We start from the raw sequence: 16272 nt of genomic DNA on the forward strand, positions 1-16272 counted from the left end.
TTGTTGTGATTTGGTGTTATAAAAACAAAATTGAACTGAGTCGAGCTGATACTAAAGGGCCCAAAGCTGAGAAAATATCCCCCAATTCATTACATCATCACCACCAGCCTGAACTGTTTACACAAAAGCAGAATAGATCCATACTTTTATTTAGTTACTGAAAATTTCTGACCCTACCGTCTGTCGCAGCAGAGATCGAAACTCATCAGACCTGCAACATTTATCGAATTTTGGTGAGCATGTGTGAACTGTACCCTCAGTTTCCTGTTCTTACCTGACAGGAACGGCACCTGCTGTGACTTTTCTGCTGCTGTAGCTCATCTGCTTCAAGGTTTGACATGCATTCAGAGATGCTGGTCTCCTTACCTTGGTTGTAATGACTAATTATTTGAGTTACTGTTGAGCTTCGAGCCTTCAGCTCAAAGCAGTCTGGCCATTTTCCTCTGAACTCAATAAGGAGACTGATTGGATATTTGTGTTACCTGTAAAACAGTCAGATGGATTTACTGACTGTTTTATTTTGAATATATAAATCTAACTATAATAACAAAATACATTATAAGCAGTAAAAAGAAGAGCTTGAAAAAGAATAGGATGAAGTTTACACTGTGTTTATCCTACCTCGTTAATACAAAAAAAAAAAAAAAAATACTAATACAAAACATTGCTTTCTTGAATCCAAATATTTAATAGGTACATATCAAGTAATATCATGACATGTATAAAATTTCAGATCACAATATGAAGCAATAAAACTCCTCAGACTGGCGTTTGCTGCAAATGTTTGAAGTCGCCAACATAAAAAAATGACTAATGATTAAAACAGAAGCAACTAAAATGGCTGAGTAAAAAAAAAAAAAAAAAAAAAAAAGGTGTGCAGACACAGATAATAGTAAGCATTCTAGGAAAATCAAATGTGACTTCTTAAACTTTTTTTCTCTTCAATAGAGTGCAATAAAAAAACGAAACAAAAAAAACCAAAAAAACAACACAGCACTGAAGCCAAGCGTCCACAAGACGTCTAAAAGTTGTTAGTACTGTAGGTTCACGGAGGGCAGGAGACAGTGGAGTGAGAGGAGGAGGAAGCAAAGGTCACGGCAGAGAAAGAAAGGAGGGGTATCAGCTTGCCAGTCAATGCATGAAGAAATAAATCTGAACAATATTAAGCAACAGTGGAAGTAATGCACATCACAGTTAGCTTTAAAGACCATAGTAGCATCTGTACTTGCATGTTAATAAAAAAGAGAAAAAAATAAACCAAAAAAAAAACCCCAACAAAAAAAAAGAAAATCCTGAATGATTGAGCAGAAACAAGGACATCACCACAAACAAACAGCCTGCCGATGAAGGGGGAGGTTCGAGGGGGAGGGGGTCAGACAAGAAGACAGCGTTCACCTCTGATCTGAATGTCAGCAGAGTTAAAAAAAGAAAAAAAAGAAAGAAAGAAAAAAAAAAGAAGAAGCTGAGGTTGCCCTCGTCTCAGCTTTACGCAAAACACGTCTGTGCCTCGAAGGCTTTTGCACCTTAAGGGCTACATTTTTCCCACAAAGCCGACTCGGATGCACGAACCGAACGTCAGCGCTCCAGGTGACCTCTGTCCGAGACTGCGCCGCTGCTGCTCTCTCGTGAGGTGTTTGTTAAAGCTGCTATCAGACCTGCCAACCCTGGACATTTTAAAGTACCATATCAGCACTCGAAAGAGGTGCGAATCTGCCTCCCGCGCTCACAATTAAAGCAACGCCTTCTTAAAGTATGATACTGTCAGAGGGCACAGAGGCTTCTGAATTCAATGTCAACAAAATATCTGATGAAAGGCAACAGCAGAAAAAAAAATAACACAAGGTAAGTGAACATGGGGGTGAGGATGTGCTGTGTTTGGGTCTAACAGGTGATGACAGGACTGTTACCACGTGTCACTATGCAGCCAAACATACAAATAAAGAACAAGAAGTTCAATAACGATTGGGGATTAATGTGATTTATGGTCAAACATTGAAAGAAAGAAAAAAAAAACCCAAACAACTTATAAGTAAGAATATTTTTGAGTGTCAGTAGTATCCTGGACTAGGTATTGTTATAGTGTCTCAAACTCAAAGAAGCTAATGATTTATGCAGTGCACTCCAAGTGCTTTTAGTAGTCTAGTTTAACATCAGGGATGGGTCGCTAAATATAAAAAAAAATAATCTTTTTTTTTTAATTTAAAAAAAGCATTTTAAAAAAGTAGTTTTCCAAAATAGAGGAGAATAACATCATGCTGGACACCTCCAGAGCTCTCCACCGACCATTAACTAACAGGTAGAACAGCAGCAGATGAACAATAAAGGCCAACCAGCTTTATGTGAAGGCCTTCTTGAGTGCAGGGACACCAGTCACTGAAACAGAAGTGCATCTAAAAACTCTTTAGTCTTTTATTCCTGTTACATCAAAGCATTCGTAGAAAAACACCAGAACATATGGACCTGACATACCAGGACAGTTTTGTCGATGTCATCTGACTTAATAAGTGCAACCGTGAACCAGAACTATATTTATAATCCTCCGTGCGTGACGTTTAACACATTTCTGACACTGTTAGACTTTTTAGTGCTTCTGAAGAAGTTTCAACAGTGCGTTTGTTCTATCTTATGTTTAGGCACAAATCGCCAGCGGAGGTTACTTTTTAAAAGCAGACTCCTGCAATCCTTGCCCATAATCGGCCCTGTGGCCTTGTCTCTTTATTAAAGCAAATGGCTTTTCTGACTCCACGTAAAACCTAAAGAGGGGACTCACTGGTGCGTCTCATCAGTATGTAAAATTTGCAGCTTTGTTGGAACCATAAATTTTCCAGCACTCTAAACAAACTGGATGCAGTTGCCAATTTATGTTCCCTGCCAATACAAGGAAAGTTACCCCTGGTGAGACATCTGCTATTCCCGTTAGCTCAAGGCAAAGCAATGGCATTATTCCAAGTGACATGAGGAGCAGGATGTTAGCACTTGCTCCTGATTAACCTACAAAACAAGCCTGCTCCACATGTCGGTAATAAAGTGCTTCATGGGAATAAGACATTGTGTGCTTCATTTCATTATAAATGCACGTTAACAACAGATCAACTCTGTGGGCACCCTCTCAGTCAAACGACCTACTCACCTCCGCTGCCTCCTAGCACCGGCCACTTTTTATTAGCCAGCTCAGAAACGGCTCCGATTGGCTCAGTGCTTTGGTGTAAAGCTGCATGCATGGTACACAAAATGCAAACAGGGTGGCAGGAAACTAAACTCTTAACTGCTGAGCTCGTGATGTTGCCGGGGGAGAATTTGCACTCTGACGGCATAACGCAATTAATTGAACCGGTGGACGACACGGTGGAAAGGGAAAAACTGTTGAGATGGCTAGTGTGAGCGTGAGTTTGGGGACTCTTTTTTTTGTGCATTGGTTTTCGTGTGCGTTCGTGTGGCAGGAAGTTTTAAAAAATGTCCTCGGTTGATTTTTCAGGCTGGTGATGCTGATGGAGACAGTCCAAGTTCAACAGATGAGGTCAGTCCCTACTGAGGTTGTTTGTGTATGAATGATTGTATACATAAATGGCTGTATATGCAATATACATTAGCCCGTGGGTAAGTACATTATGTGTGTGCAATGCATTTTAAAGTGGAGCTCTAGGTACTTGACAGTATACGAGGGTGCACAGAATGGGTGCTTATGTGCGTGTATCCTACTTATAAACGTGATTTCGACCTCATCGGCCCTTGCTGTAGCCGGGAAAGAACTGGTCGAGCAGCATCTGAAGCGTCTTGTTTTGGGTCATAACGTAGTCCTTGCCCAAGTCGTGGCGGCAGGCGGGGCAGGTGTACACCTTTGCCCGAAATGACCGTTGGAGACAGGTCTGTGAAGAGAAGGGTGAACGTTACTGTAATACATTAATACTCTGTGTGTTTGTTCTCCCCCTACACAATCAGGAGCTGACTAAGCAAACTTAGTACACATGTACACCTGAGTCCCTGAAGGTTCTCATCTTCATCATATATTGTGATGTGATCATGTTGCCAAGCAACCACAGAGCAACAGGCTTAAATAAACTGTTTTTTAAAATTATGCACCTATAACACTGCATCAAACATTTTTATTTCTCAACAATAAAATCTAATTTATATTCGCAAGACTTCAATTGTGCGTGACATATTATGCTATCAAGTTGCCTGGCAACCACCTAACAACAGGCTAAAACTAACTTTTTTTTGCTTTTACGCCCCCTTAAACACCATATAATGGGCATCACAAACTAAGAACTGAAAAAAATGTGAAAAAAACCCCAAAACATTTTTAACAAAAAATAAAGTATTAAACTAGACTCTTGAAAAATATTAAAAGTAATATGTGATTTTGTGAACGTGGACAAAAAACTAAAATATACAATATAAAATATAGGTAAAATTTTCTTATTTTAAGTATTTGTTTAATACTTGAAGTCCGATGAAGCTTTGATCAACATGTTTATACCTGTACTGACGTACTTGCTAAAATCATTCCCTCTGGCATAATACTTAAAAAGATTAAAACACTGAGACTTATACAAACTAAACATTTCAAACAATAAAAAGCTAAACTGAAACAAGCACACCTAATGTGGAAACCTAGTGAAACAAAAAGTCAAAATGAAATAATAATCAACAAACAATAACCGCAGCATGTCCACATAATAGTTACAAAAAAAAAAAAATCCTATACCTTGCAAACATTGTGTGAGCAGACGGTGGTGATGGGCTGGAAGGCCAACTCCTGGCAGCACACACACATGAAGATCTGCTCCATCTTGCGAAGGAAATTCTTCAAAAAGAAACGTCAAAGGAATGAAGGTGGGAAAGAAACAAACACACTAAAGTTGTAGCAATTCTGAATTATGGCGACGTTGCTGCCTTTTTAACCTGCTTTACTTTTAAAGCAACAGACAGGCTCAAAATCAGTCAGTAAATCTTCTCACATCGAGAAGATTTATTATTTAGAGCACATGGAGCGAGTTGCTGTGTGAGATACTTAACATTTTTTATAAACATAAACCAGGGATATGTATTGTGGTATACTAAATTTTATACCGGTCCCTCTTTAAGGTGCTCCATGGCTTCATCCCAGAGTTTCTTGTTGGCTGTGTCCTCTTGGATTAACTGCTGCTGCTGCTCTGACAGCTGGAAGGTTTCCTCTATCTTCACCCGTTTAGAAGGAGGCTCTTCCACTGGTTTTGACTCTGCTGAGAAAACAAACTAAGACTTCAGAAACAGAAGGATCTATCCTCGGAGACTAAAAAAAAAAAAAAATTATATTTACAGTGGTGTATGGCTAGGTAAAAAAAATATCCTAATGGAGTTTGTGCTTTTAAATATTCATTTCCCATCTTCAAAACAGTTTCAGTGATCACACTGGTCTCACCTGTCCTCGTCTCACAATACCTTGTCTGACCTGCTTTGAGCTTCTAAAAGCACCCACCACTATCTCTTGTTGTCTTCTGCACTCCATTACTTTGTGGAGACTCCTCTTCCACATTGGCCACTGGATGCTCGTCGTCCTCCTCCTCGTCATTGTTCTCCTCTTTCTCCTTGATCTTGCGTTGCCTCCGTGGCCGCCCCCTCCCGGGATAGTGCTTACTGCGGCCGCCCCGACCGGGTCGAGCACAAGCCTCCTTCTTTGATTTGTTGGCCATGGCCGCCAAGTAGCCTGGGGGGTACTGCAGACACACAGGGAGAGACAAAGAAGATTGAACCTAATTTTTGAAAAGTGGAGATGAAGTGCACCAAGAAAGGCACACATGCCTAATTTAAGACATATCTAACCTGAACAGCAAGGCCCAGTTTCTTGATCCTCTCCACACCTTCAGGGGTCCAAGGCGCTGGCTCCTGATCATCTCGTCTCAGCAGGTACCTCCACACCAAGTAACCACACTTCCCGATCTCTGGCCAGTACTTTACCACCTACGAGCCGCCATCAACCACAGCAAATTTCATTCAAAAAAAAAGTGAACTGAAGTTTTGAAGCAGCTCTGACTTAAGACTGGTGACAAACGGTTTCTAAGACAGAAGAAGATGAAGATTTAGAAGCGCAGTGTTAGTTATAGAAACACGGCTGTAATAGGATCCCATATAGCTTGAAAGGCAGCTTTTAAAACTTCAATCATTCTCTAAGTTTGTACACAACCTGCACTCTATATCGACACTGTATTTTATGCAGTGCTGCTTGCAGTAAGCAGATGTATTTCTGGTGGACAAGATCTGGCGATACCTTGTAAATGCCATCGTAGCGGTTTCCTTCTTCGGGAGCATACTTGCTAATGCGGCGACCTTTGGAGCTGCGGACCACTCGTACAGGTTTTCCTGCACGCCAGTTCCTGGACTCTGCTCCGTCTTTGTCATTCAGAGGTGCATCGCAGTTTAAGGCCAGTGCCCTGGAGGGGTCGGGAAAAACAGAATTATCTTTATTAAATGTGAGAATTAAAAGAAATGATGGCTTAATGGTTGAGAAATCCTTATTTCAGTACAGAAATAAGGATTTATTTGCTAATTTAAAATCGAGACAATGAATTTGAAGGCTATACTTCATGTTGTTATTTAAATCAAGAGAGATTAAAGCAAATAAACCTGAAGCGAGGCAGCTTTTCATATTAAGAAGCATGGACATCAGAAACAACCAAGTGCCCCACCTGTTCATGTGAGTCAGCGTCTGGTCAAAAGAATGCTCTCCGATCCGTTTGTTTCCTGAGAGGTCACGACCCCCGCTGCCAGTGTAGGTGAACTCGTCTCCCCGGTCCTACCACAGATCACAGTGACCATAACATCACGAACAGCAGGCAAACGTGCAAGATTCACAATAAACTAGCACGGGGAGAGAAACATTATAGGACCCACCACTTCATCCTCAAAGCCTCCAGCCAGCACCAGCGAATAGGAACCATCGTTACTGCGCCCGTGGATGCCGCCGACATGTGGCCTGTGAACCCCTGCCTCGCTCACCTGAGGGGGATACACGGAAGGAGAAACAGAAGTGCAGAGTGAGTCATGATTTTCTTTAAATGTTCAAAATATATCTGATTATCATGCACTGTTAAAAAAAAACAATAATGCCAGCTAACCTGAACTCTAAACTTCCAAGTGGTACCAACAGGAACACCAGGAATGGGTCCATAGTGGTTTGAAGGAACAATAGTGCATTCTTTAGTACGCCCCACACAGGCCATACCCTGCAATTATATGAAGAAAGAACAAAGATGTGCACAAAAAAAAAAAATACCAAAATGAGCACAAATGCCTTTATATTGCATTCGTTTAGCACAGCGGTCATGCAAATATCAAATGTACAGTAGCTTAATCAGCAGTTATATTTTAACAGCGATCAGCATCCCATTCAGGTAGCATATACGGTTCTTGAAAGTCAGAATGCAAGACACCTTTTGCGAGGAAAAGCATTTTATTTTAAGGGTTCTAAAATCGTGTTAATAAGAAAAGTCAAGTATAAATGCTGCATGACTCAGGGCGCATAAATGTGCCCAAACACACAAGCCAGGCTGTTTTCAATTAGTCCACCGAGAAAGGGAGCATTCTGGTAAAGAAAGGAGTTATTTTCCACTGGCAGTTCCAGGAAAGTGGCTAAGTCATGCTTAATGGCATTGTTCACATTACACACACCGCGGAGCAGAGCGTCAGAGAGACAGCAAGGCCAGGATGGAAACAGGCCATGAGAAGAGTCTGAAGGGATTTTGAAGAAAATATTTAACAGCATGCTTAGAAGAGATTCAAATTAAATAAGCAACTAAGTGAACGGGAGAAGTCTCCCTGTCTGTTTCAGCAGATACAAGGATGCAGTTGTTGTTTTGCCAAGTAGGAAGTTTAAATGCGACCTTTAAACGCCTTTAAAAAGTGAGTGGAGCAAGTTCACACTCATGACCTCTCATTTACACACTGGCTTTAATGTCATGGTGCCATTTTTTTCTGTTCCGTTTTAGATTAAATTGTGAAGCTAACACCGATTTGTGATTTGGAAAATAAATCTATAGCACAGAGCATCATTGCTAACTTTTTGTCCTTCACTTGAGCCGCAGCTACCAAATGCTGCTCCGAATATATAATTACATATTCTACTCATACATATTTATATATCCACAGCACTTAACAAATTTATTAGACGTTCACATAGTGTAAGGTTTGTGCCACAGCTGCCCTAAATTTAACAGTACTGGTAATTACCAAAAAATATTTTTTTAATGTTTCTGTAATGGTTAATGCACCAGAATGTGCAAACCTTTTAATCAAAATGCTAGTTTTAGCTGACATATGATAAATTAATATGATATTTTAGATATTATATATGTAGTTCTGGTTGCATATACAAATTTACTGCATTAAAAAAATAAGCAAAAATATAGTAAAGCAGATTATTATTTTCTGACTATGAAGCCAAATTTGTGCATATATACTAATGTGCAAGTTAACTATATACAACTCAATTGGCCATATTGTAAAAAAAAAAAAAGAAGAAGAAAAAAAAAAAGAGGCAAATTTCAGTCAAATTCATAATTTCATCCTTCACTTTATTTATTGAAGTGTTTTGTGAATCAAGACGTTTGACAAAGTGGCATTATAAACCAGGACATTAAGGCATCCAAAAATACTAATAATTGACTAATAAAAACTGACTAATAGGCAAATATTGAAAAAAAAAGGCACAAAAACACGAACAAATGTCGCTGATATATGCAGTGCACCAAACTGCAGTGACTCATCAGACCAGCCAGAGAACAGCTAGCGTTAGCTCAGAGCGCCGGCAAAGCACAGAGTGTGGAGGAGCAGCGGCAAAAAACAAACAACAGATCGTTAATTAGGATTGAGGATTAAACGTTCAACAGTTTGTAAGGTAACCACAGCGTATCTGCACCTGTGCTCAGTCACACCAGAGTAGAAATAAGACCTCCTTGCCACTACTAAAATGTCAGCGTCTGCTCTGTGATTGGATTGAATTTCTATTCTGTTGGATTGACTAAAATCACTCTCACACAGATCTGCGAAGGTTTGCAAGTAATTGTCATTTCTACACAAAGACAGACTGCCAACACACAGTCTGAGAGAGTCTGTGTCTCAGATTGTAAATAATGAATGTGAATTTCTGCTTAATGCACAGTTCTGTGTATGTTGACAGTAACAGACTTGAAATTTTCACCAGTTTATCTCAGTTACTAATCACATTATCACAAACAGATTGCGTGTAATTGCCAATTTAACCCCATTGAAAATTGCCTGACACCATGGTATTGTCGTTTCATTGCTGCTTTGCACCGAAGTTGCTTTGAAGACGGTAGCTGACCGTGAGTGGTGGCAGACCCGGTCCCCATCTTTGAAGAGTGTGACTATTGCATCAGTGACTCACTCCAACTTAGCGGGTTTGGTGTGGAATGTGAGTCTTTTGGTGTAAGAGAGGAGTAACCACAGCAGCATAAAAATCAATGCCTTTAGCAGCAGTAACCTTTATTTACTCAGCTGTAAAGTGTGTAACCACGCTGTAGTGTAGTTGTTGCTAATAGTGAAAAAGCTGTGATAAACTTTCAAGTGAAACCAATCATGTCTGTTTAGACCGCTTGGCCATTTACAGTATTATCATCTGCCTGTTTTTGAGATGACAATAAATTTTAAATTCAATATTAGAGACAAAATCAGTATATTGTGACTGAAAGTCTGAATTTATAAAGTCACTTTGGGATGGCGGTATAAAGCATAATAAATGCTTAACTTATAATACATTATATCTACTGCTTATTAAAAGGCTACTTTTGGCTGCTCCCTTTTATCCCAAGGGGTCTCCCCCAGCAGATGGATCTGCATGTTTGATTTGGCACAGATTTTACACCGGATGTTCTTCCCGATGAAACGCTCCCATTTATCCGGGCGTAGGAACAGCACTGTGTAAGCTAGCTTGTGAGCCCCACTGAGGCTATGTGTGTGTCTCAAACCAGGAATTTTTGGTGTGTAATGTGATTGTGTTAACCACATGTATGAGACGTTCAATAAAGCCTTATAAATGGAGTATGTCTGTTACGTGAAAAAGTAGCTTGTTTCAAATTAAGTTGTCTCTGATCAAACATAATGCAACTTACACAACAGACAATAACTGACAGCAAACATGTAAAAAGTAAACTGAAGAAAAGGCAGCTTGGATAAAGTGAATGAAATACAACGATGTTTGCTTGCATGGCCTGAACTTTCTTCTTATAGCAGTTTGTCGCAAGATCATTAGAGTAAACTTAAACGGTGTGAAGAAAAAAGATTGTGTCTCACTAAAACAAAAATAAAAGCTTCACCTTAAAAACATGAAAACTACTGCACAAAACTACGTAAAACAACAAAACTATGCTGTAAATATATTTAATTTTAGTCTGGAGCGCCGCAGACCTCATGGCCTGTCTGGTGAGACTTTCATGCACATGCTTACAGAAACTCAGAGTGTCTAAAGTGTTTTGCTTCGTTAATTTCTTCTATCTCACTTATGACAAAGATCACAGCTATTATAATAATGAATAAAAAATGAAAGCTAACACCGAAGCTACTAAACTAAAACTATTTTTTTTTTCAGACTTCAAAGACTAAAACTATCAAACTCACAACAGAAATGAACTGTAAGAAAGAAAAAAAAAACAACTTAGGTAAAGTAAGTCATGTTAAAACATTATGAACATTTCTATGTAAATATACTGTTTCCATTATAAAATGTACTACACTGGAAATATAAATGTTCACCGTTAGTTCCTTCAATAATTTGGTTATTCGATTTTTGAGATGTAAAACGCCTCTTCTGTCTCTCATAGCCAATATGATGGAGTGAAGCACTTTTTAGTGTTTTGATAATAAAACAGACATAAGCCCTTCGAGAAAAAAAAAAAACTGCTTTGTTATTGTTTTATTTGTATTTGTCTACATGGCCTTTGCTTCTTGAGGATAATATGAACTCTTCCCTCCAGCTTTCTATTGAAATTCACTTTCATTCTTACAGAGCAGCTGTCAGTCCACCTTTGCTCTATGTGTGCCTTAGGGTGCCCTTGGGTCTCACCTTTCCCCAGTCTCTTTGACTCTCGGTGGTTGCAGAAGGCATTTTGGCTTTCTTCTTGCTGGCTTTAAGCTTCTCGCCTGCCTTGACAACCTCACTGGTGTCATTCTTACAGGTTGGACAGTACCTGGCAAAATAAGAAGGAAACAATTCCTGTCAGTGCTTCCTAAAATTTTAGGCCAGCCTAGAAATGCCTCTACTCTGGCCAATGGCTGGCTTTGTAAAATCTGCAGCAACATTGTTGCTGCAGCAAACTGCAGCAACAATGTTACAACTTAACATATATGGGATTTTTAAGACAGATAGCAACACATATATTTGGTGATTTTAAAGTTGTGATATATCTGCTGATATTTTTGTCTTTCAGACACGTGAAACTTAATTAGATTTTCATAACATATGTCATTTATATTATTTTATGATACCTTATTAAGACAATATGACAATGCTGTTTAAAAATGCGTGGGTTACACATTCACGTTCTGCCCAACTCTGCTTTGATCAGCTTCAACAAGTGTTGCCAACATGGAAACTGTACCCTCTGATTAGGAAAGTATGCATCATCAACACTTACAACATAGTTAAAGAATCTGTCCCGCCTCTTCTTTACTTATAAAATTATAATTGATCAGCTGCTATAAATATTAATACCAGTATATCCACAAATAGCTACTATTGGCTGATTATCTGACTTAACATTTATCAGCCAAAAACAAGGTGTTTTTTTAAATGTACTGTTAGTATTTCTTCCTTCTACAGAAAAAAAACCCCATAATTTCTGTTTTCTAATTATGAGAAAATGTCTGGATAATGAGCTGCCAGTACTTCATTTCTCAAAGTGTGAGCCCAAGAAGCAGTACTAATGGGTTTCTTTGATTTACAACAGCAGCACTGCTTTGTAATGTAGAGAAGAAAAAAAAGCAGACATAATAAGTAGTTCATGATATGCGAACAAAATTTCCTTGAACAGTTTTACACTAAAAGAAAAAGCAACAATTTTTGGGTGGGTTTATTTTTTTTAGGAGTTTAATCCCATAGATTTAGTGCCCCAGCCAATTTAAGATCAAATTAGCCTTTATGCTCCCCGGGATCTAAAATGAGAGTGAGAGCCCTGATTTATATGAACAGAATTTGACAGTCATGTAAAATTAAAAGAAATGTGCTAATAATGAAAAAATTCAGATTTTTTGTTTTGTTTTTTGTTTTTTAAACAATGGGTCCACACACACAAAAAAGGGGACATTTTCTGTTACTTAACACAAAGTTTATGTTTCATAACTACAGGACGGTCAATAAGAAATGGTTACCAGATCTTTTTCCAGCTATAAAATTATTTACATATATTAACATATTTTATTTCTTACAATTTAAGCACAAGAGTCGTACTGACAGATTTCTTTCATTAACTAAAGCAGCATTTCTTTATCATGTATAAAAACAGATATATTGTTGAAATTGCACTTTTTTTCTTATATTGTGATATCTCAGGGATCTGATCTAATCACTGATCTGACCTACAAACATCCAAGTGAACTGTATGTGGCCCATAATGTAAAATGCGTTTGACATCCCTGATCTACAAGTTTTTTTAAGTTTAGGAAACATAACGCAAAAGAATGAAATTTTGTGGACGTTGCAAAAATGCATCAAAAAGTTAAAAAACAAACAAACAAACAAACAAAAAAACGATAGATGAAGGGGTCTTGTTTTATTGTCGTTTACTTATACAAAGAACAACAGAAAAGCAGGCCGAGCTGTTCTCAAAGCATGCCTTACCCGAGCTCTTTGTAAACCTTAATTATTAAGAATTTCCATGATTTAATCTTTCTTAAGCTTTTTCTAACTTCCCACACTGACAAAAAATTAAAAATGTTTATTTTCAAAGCCATTAGTATTATCTTCTCTCCGTACCAGATACAATCAGTACCTGAACTGTTTTTCCAATAATCTCTCTGACTTCTTTGCAATACTGTGGGAGAAACAGACAAAACCCAGAACGCAAGATAATGAAGCTTTGCGCCGTTTTAGAAAATGATGCCAAGAAAGGGTGGAGATCTGTTTGGCAGAAAGTCTTTCAAAGATTAGATTAACTCCCACCTGTGAGTGCATGGTTTCATTACTATATATTGATTTTACCCTCAATCACCGCTTAATTACTACACTAATACATTTCAGCCCACATTTAAACAGCACTCATCAGCCTTTTTTCCTGGTTAAATGACTGCGAGGCTCAAAATCTCGCAGCAAAATGTCGAGCGGCGCTCTCTCTCACCAGTCCTCGTCATCTGGGATGGTGGCCAGCGGTGGGTTGAGGCAGTAGATGTGGAACGCCATGTTGCACTCATCACACAGCAGCTGCATGTGAGCGTCCTGCTTCCCCCCGCACACGCAGCAGGAGCAGAAACGGCACTCTGCGTCAGGGTCGGCCTTGCAGTGCTTACACTCCGGACCGCTCTTTCCTGCAGCATTCATAAATGCAAACACATGTATGAACAGAATGATAATATCATGGTATTCCTGCACTACATAACGACAAAGGATTGGCAGGCGTAGGTTTTGTAGGAGCACTGCAAGGGGACATGTTAAGCATGAAACACATGATTTTCTGCATTATGGTTATTAGGGCAACTTATTCCTAACTGTTTTTATTTAATATTACAAATGCTAGGTCAATCCACACACAGACATAATTTACTCTTCAGTCTTAAGTTGTCAGACTTAATTTTGTTCAAGTAACCCATCTATAATGTGTATTTGTCACATGTTCAAATCAGTGATACATTCATTTATTTTGAATAACAGCTATTAGTGTTTCAGCTTGATATCTGCTAATTTCCCAAACAGGGATTTGTTTTCCGGGACGTTTTTTATGCCAACTGTGCTATTGAAGCAGACTGAAAACAAGAAGGATGGGCTGCACTGTTATAAGACGAGTTGGGCATCAATCACACAGTCAGCAACCACCTGGCAACCTCTGGTCAAAAAAGATGTATGTATTCCTTGGCTGGCTGGCAAGAGTTTGCTAACTGTCGGTGGGTGAAATCGGTCACAAAGAGGGTTCCTGCACAGAGGCTGTCTGCAAACACTTGCTAACTGACCGCTGTGCGTGAAACCTGAAAAAAAATGTGCAACAAACCAGAAACACAGAATGTTCCCTTTCAAGGTAAAAATGGTTCCTTACCACTAAAACAGAGTTCTAAAAGGCACAACTTTTACTTTGAGCTATGTTGCACTCTTCAAAGTTTCACTACTGCTTACAGAGTGGTTGGCAAATGTCTGCAGACAAGTTGGCACGTTCCAGACAAATTACAGGCAACCGTGGCAAACTGCTGGCAACCAAAGCGATGGCAAAGATGTTTTCATTGACATACTGTAATCTTCTTTGTGACCTATTTCACCTAACAACCACTTGCAACCAGTTGGGGGATACTCATCTTCCATGGTGACTGGTGGTTGCTAGGCAATCTCTAGGCCTGTGTGACTGGGACCTTAGGAAACTAGCAACAGCACATCTAAACTCAAAAAACAGTGGCTGACAACTTGGTTGGTTTTCAGGCTTTTTAGCAAAATATCAATCATTTAACATCAGTCTTCCTTTTTTTCTCTGACTAACACTAATAACTGTAAGTGATACAGTGGCTCTACAAACATTTTTCATATTGTGAGAAAAAACAACAACATGTTGACTAAGAATAAAGACCCACTATAGAAAATGTTATTTCTTCTTTTTTCTAACTAATTCCTCAGCTTTTTAAAAAAAAATTAATTTTTTTTTTTAACTTTGAGAACAAATGTATGCCTTCTGAATACTGGTGCACAAACTATTAACGGCAAGTTTGGTATTATTTTCAGTGCTCGTGATCTTGTTCATACGTTTAAACTGTCCGTCTGCAGCCGATAGTGCACGAGCTCCTGGTTTCTCCACTTGGTAGATTTCATCCAGAAACTGAATTTTACAATCCACGATCACATCTCCAGGACCCCTAAATGGAGAGCATGTGACATGGAAAGAAAAAAAAAAAAAAAAAAAAAAAAAAAAAAAAAAAAAAAAAAAAAAGAGAGAGAGAAAAAAACACAAGATTTGCCAAAATGATATTCTGATAAAGAAAATAAAACTAGCACTAATGCCTTCACACCTGAAAGCATCACCCTGAAACCTTGAAGGAAGATGCTCACCCCAGGAGGATATTAACTCTGAGCTCTTTATTAGTGCGGGAGGTTTGCTTGAGGGTCACAATCTCTGCGTCGAACCAGAAGCCCCTTTCATCTGGCGTCTCCATGTTGTAGTTGACCATCACATGCATGCCCACCTCGAGCTGGTCCCACCGCAGCAGTGTCCTGGCACGTGGTCGCACATCCACCGGTCGCATTTCCACCACACCATTCTCTGGGTAGCTGAGGAGAGACAGATTAAGAGCATGGAATCTTTGTAACAGTTATATAACCCAATTTGTCTCAATGCTGTATCTAAGCTACTACAAATACTGAATATAGTGCTTGTGAAGTGAGCAGTTAACGTACGACTACAATATAAACCCATAGGTTAAATTAAAACGGGAAACTTCTTTCTATACAAACAGAAAAGGTCTTCGCTTGAAATCTTAAACTTAAAATCATCACAGTTGTGATGTACCTTTGAGAAAAATGTAGAATCCCCAGAGGAAAGAAAAGATGGAATATGCAGCCATGTTTTTGGTACAAGCTGATGGACAAGCACTCCAAGTATTTCAAAGCACAATGGGTTAAGTCACAGACTGCTCCACTGATAATGAATATAACTATTCCTATGAAAGAACGTGCAGATCTAAAGAAGTCTGCATGAACCTCCGAATACTGAAAGTCAAATACTGATGATACTGCGCAATTCACATTCTTTTTTTGTTGCAAAAAATCTTAATTCTACTTTTTTCTTTACATGTGAATTTAGCCGTCTTTGTGTCCAGATTGAAAATAATGCAGAGGAAATACATTAGTCACAAATTATGCAGTTTTTGTAATTTATGATGTCCTTGTGACACCACAGGTCTACTAATTTAAAATCAAATCTATTCACATATTGTAGCTTTTCAGAGAAACATTTCTATAGGAGACATTTGCCCACAACATCTTTCTGACTGGTGATTTGAGAGAAGGATCATAATAGATTTTTACCACCATGACCTTGTGGCACAGAAAATCAATTGAATTCAGCAACCTTGGAACTGCAATTGGAATAA

At 38.8% G+C, this 16272-nt stretch overlaps 1 protein-coding gene across 2 annotated transcripts in view; it reads right to left on the minus strand.

The window, feature by feature from the left end:
* Window positions 1-704: 704 nt before the first annotated feature.
* Window positions 705-16272, minus strand: part of LOC134630815 (E3 ubiquitin-protein ligase UHRF2-like) — a 38964-nt gene continuing 23396 nt past the window's right edge. Inside the window, exons 4-16 of one of the 2 annotated variants that reach the window (XM_063478514.1) lie at window positions 15233-15451; window positions 14930-15039; window positions 13329-13515; window positions 11060-11183; window positions 7098-7205; window positions 6874-6978; window positions 6669-6775; window positions 6251-6413; window positions 5806-5943; window positions 5462-5699; window positions 5074-5222; window positions 4709-4807; window positions 705-3866 (exon numbers count right to left, since the gene is read on the minus strand). In XM_063478514.1, the coding sequence (XP_063334584.1) occupies window positions 3720-3866; window positions 4709-4807; window positions 5074-5222; window positions 5462-5699; window positions 5806-5943; window positions 6251-6413; window positions 6669-6775; window positions 6874-6978; window positions 7098-7205; window positions 11060-11183; window positions 13329-13515; window positions 14930-15039; window positions 15233-15451 (1894 nt within the window). In that variant the 3' untranslated portion in view covers window positions 705-3719. Of the gene's footprint in view, window positions 3867-4708; window positions 4808-5073; window positions 5226-5461; window positions 5700-5805; window positions 5944-6250; window positions 6414-6668; window positions 6776-6873; window positions 6979-7097; window positions 7206-11059; window positions 11184-13328; window positions 13516-14929; window positions 15040-15232; window positions 15452-16272 lie in introns of both variants that reach the window. The other variant, XM_063478513.1, reaches the window with a different exon arrangement.

Source organism: Pelmatolapia mariae, linkage group LG7 (genome assembly GCF_036321145.2).
Source record: "Pelmatolapia mariae isolate MD_Pm_ZW linkage group LG7, Pm_UMD_F_2, whole genome shotgun sequence".
Lineage (NCBI taxonomy): Eukaryota > Metazoa > Chordata > Actinopteri > Cichliformes > Cichlidae > Pelmatolapia > Pelmatolapia mariae.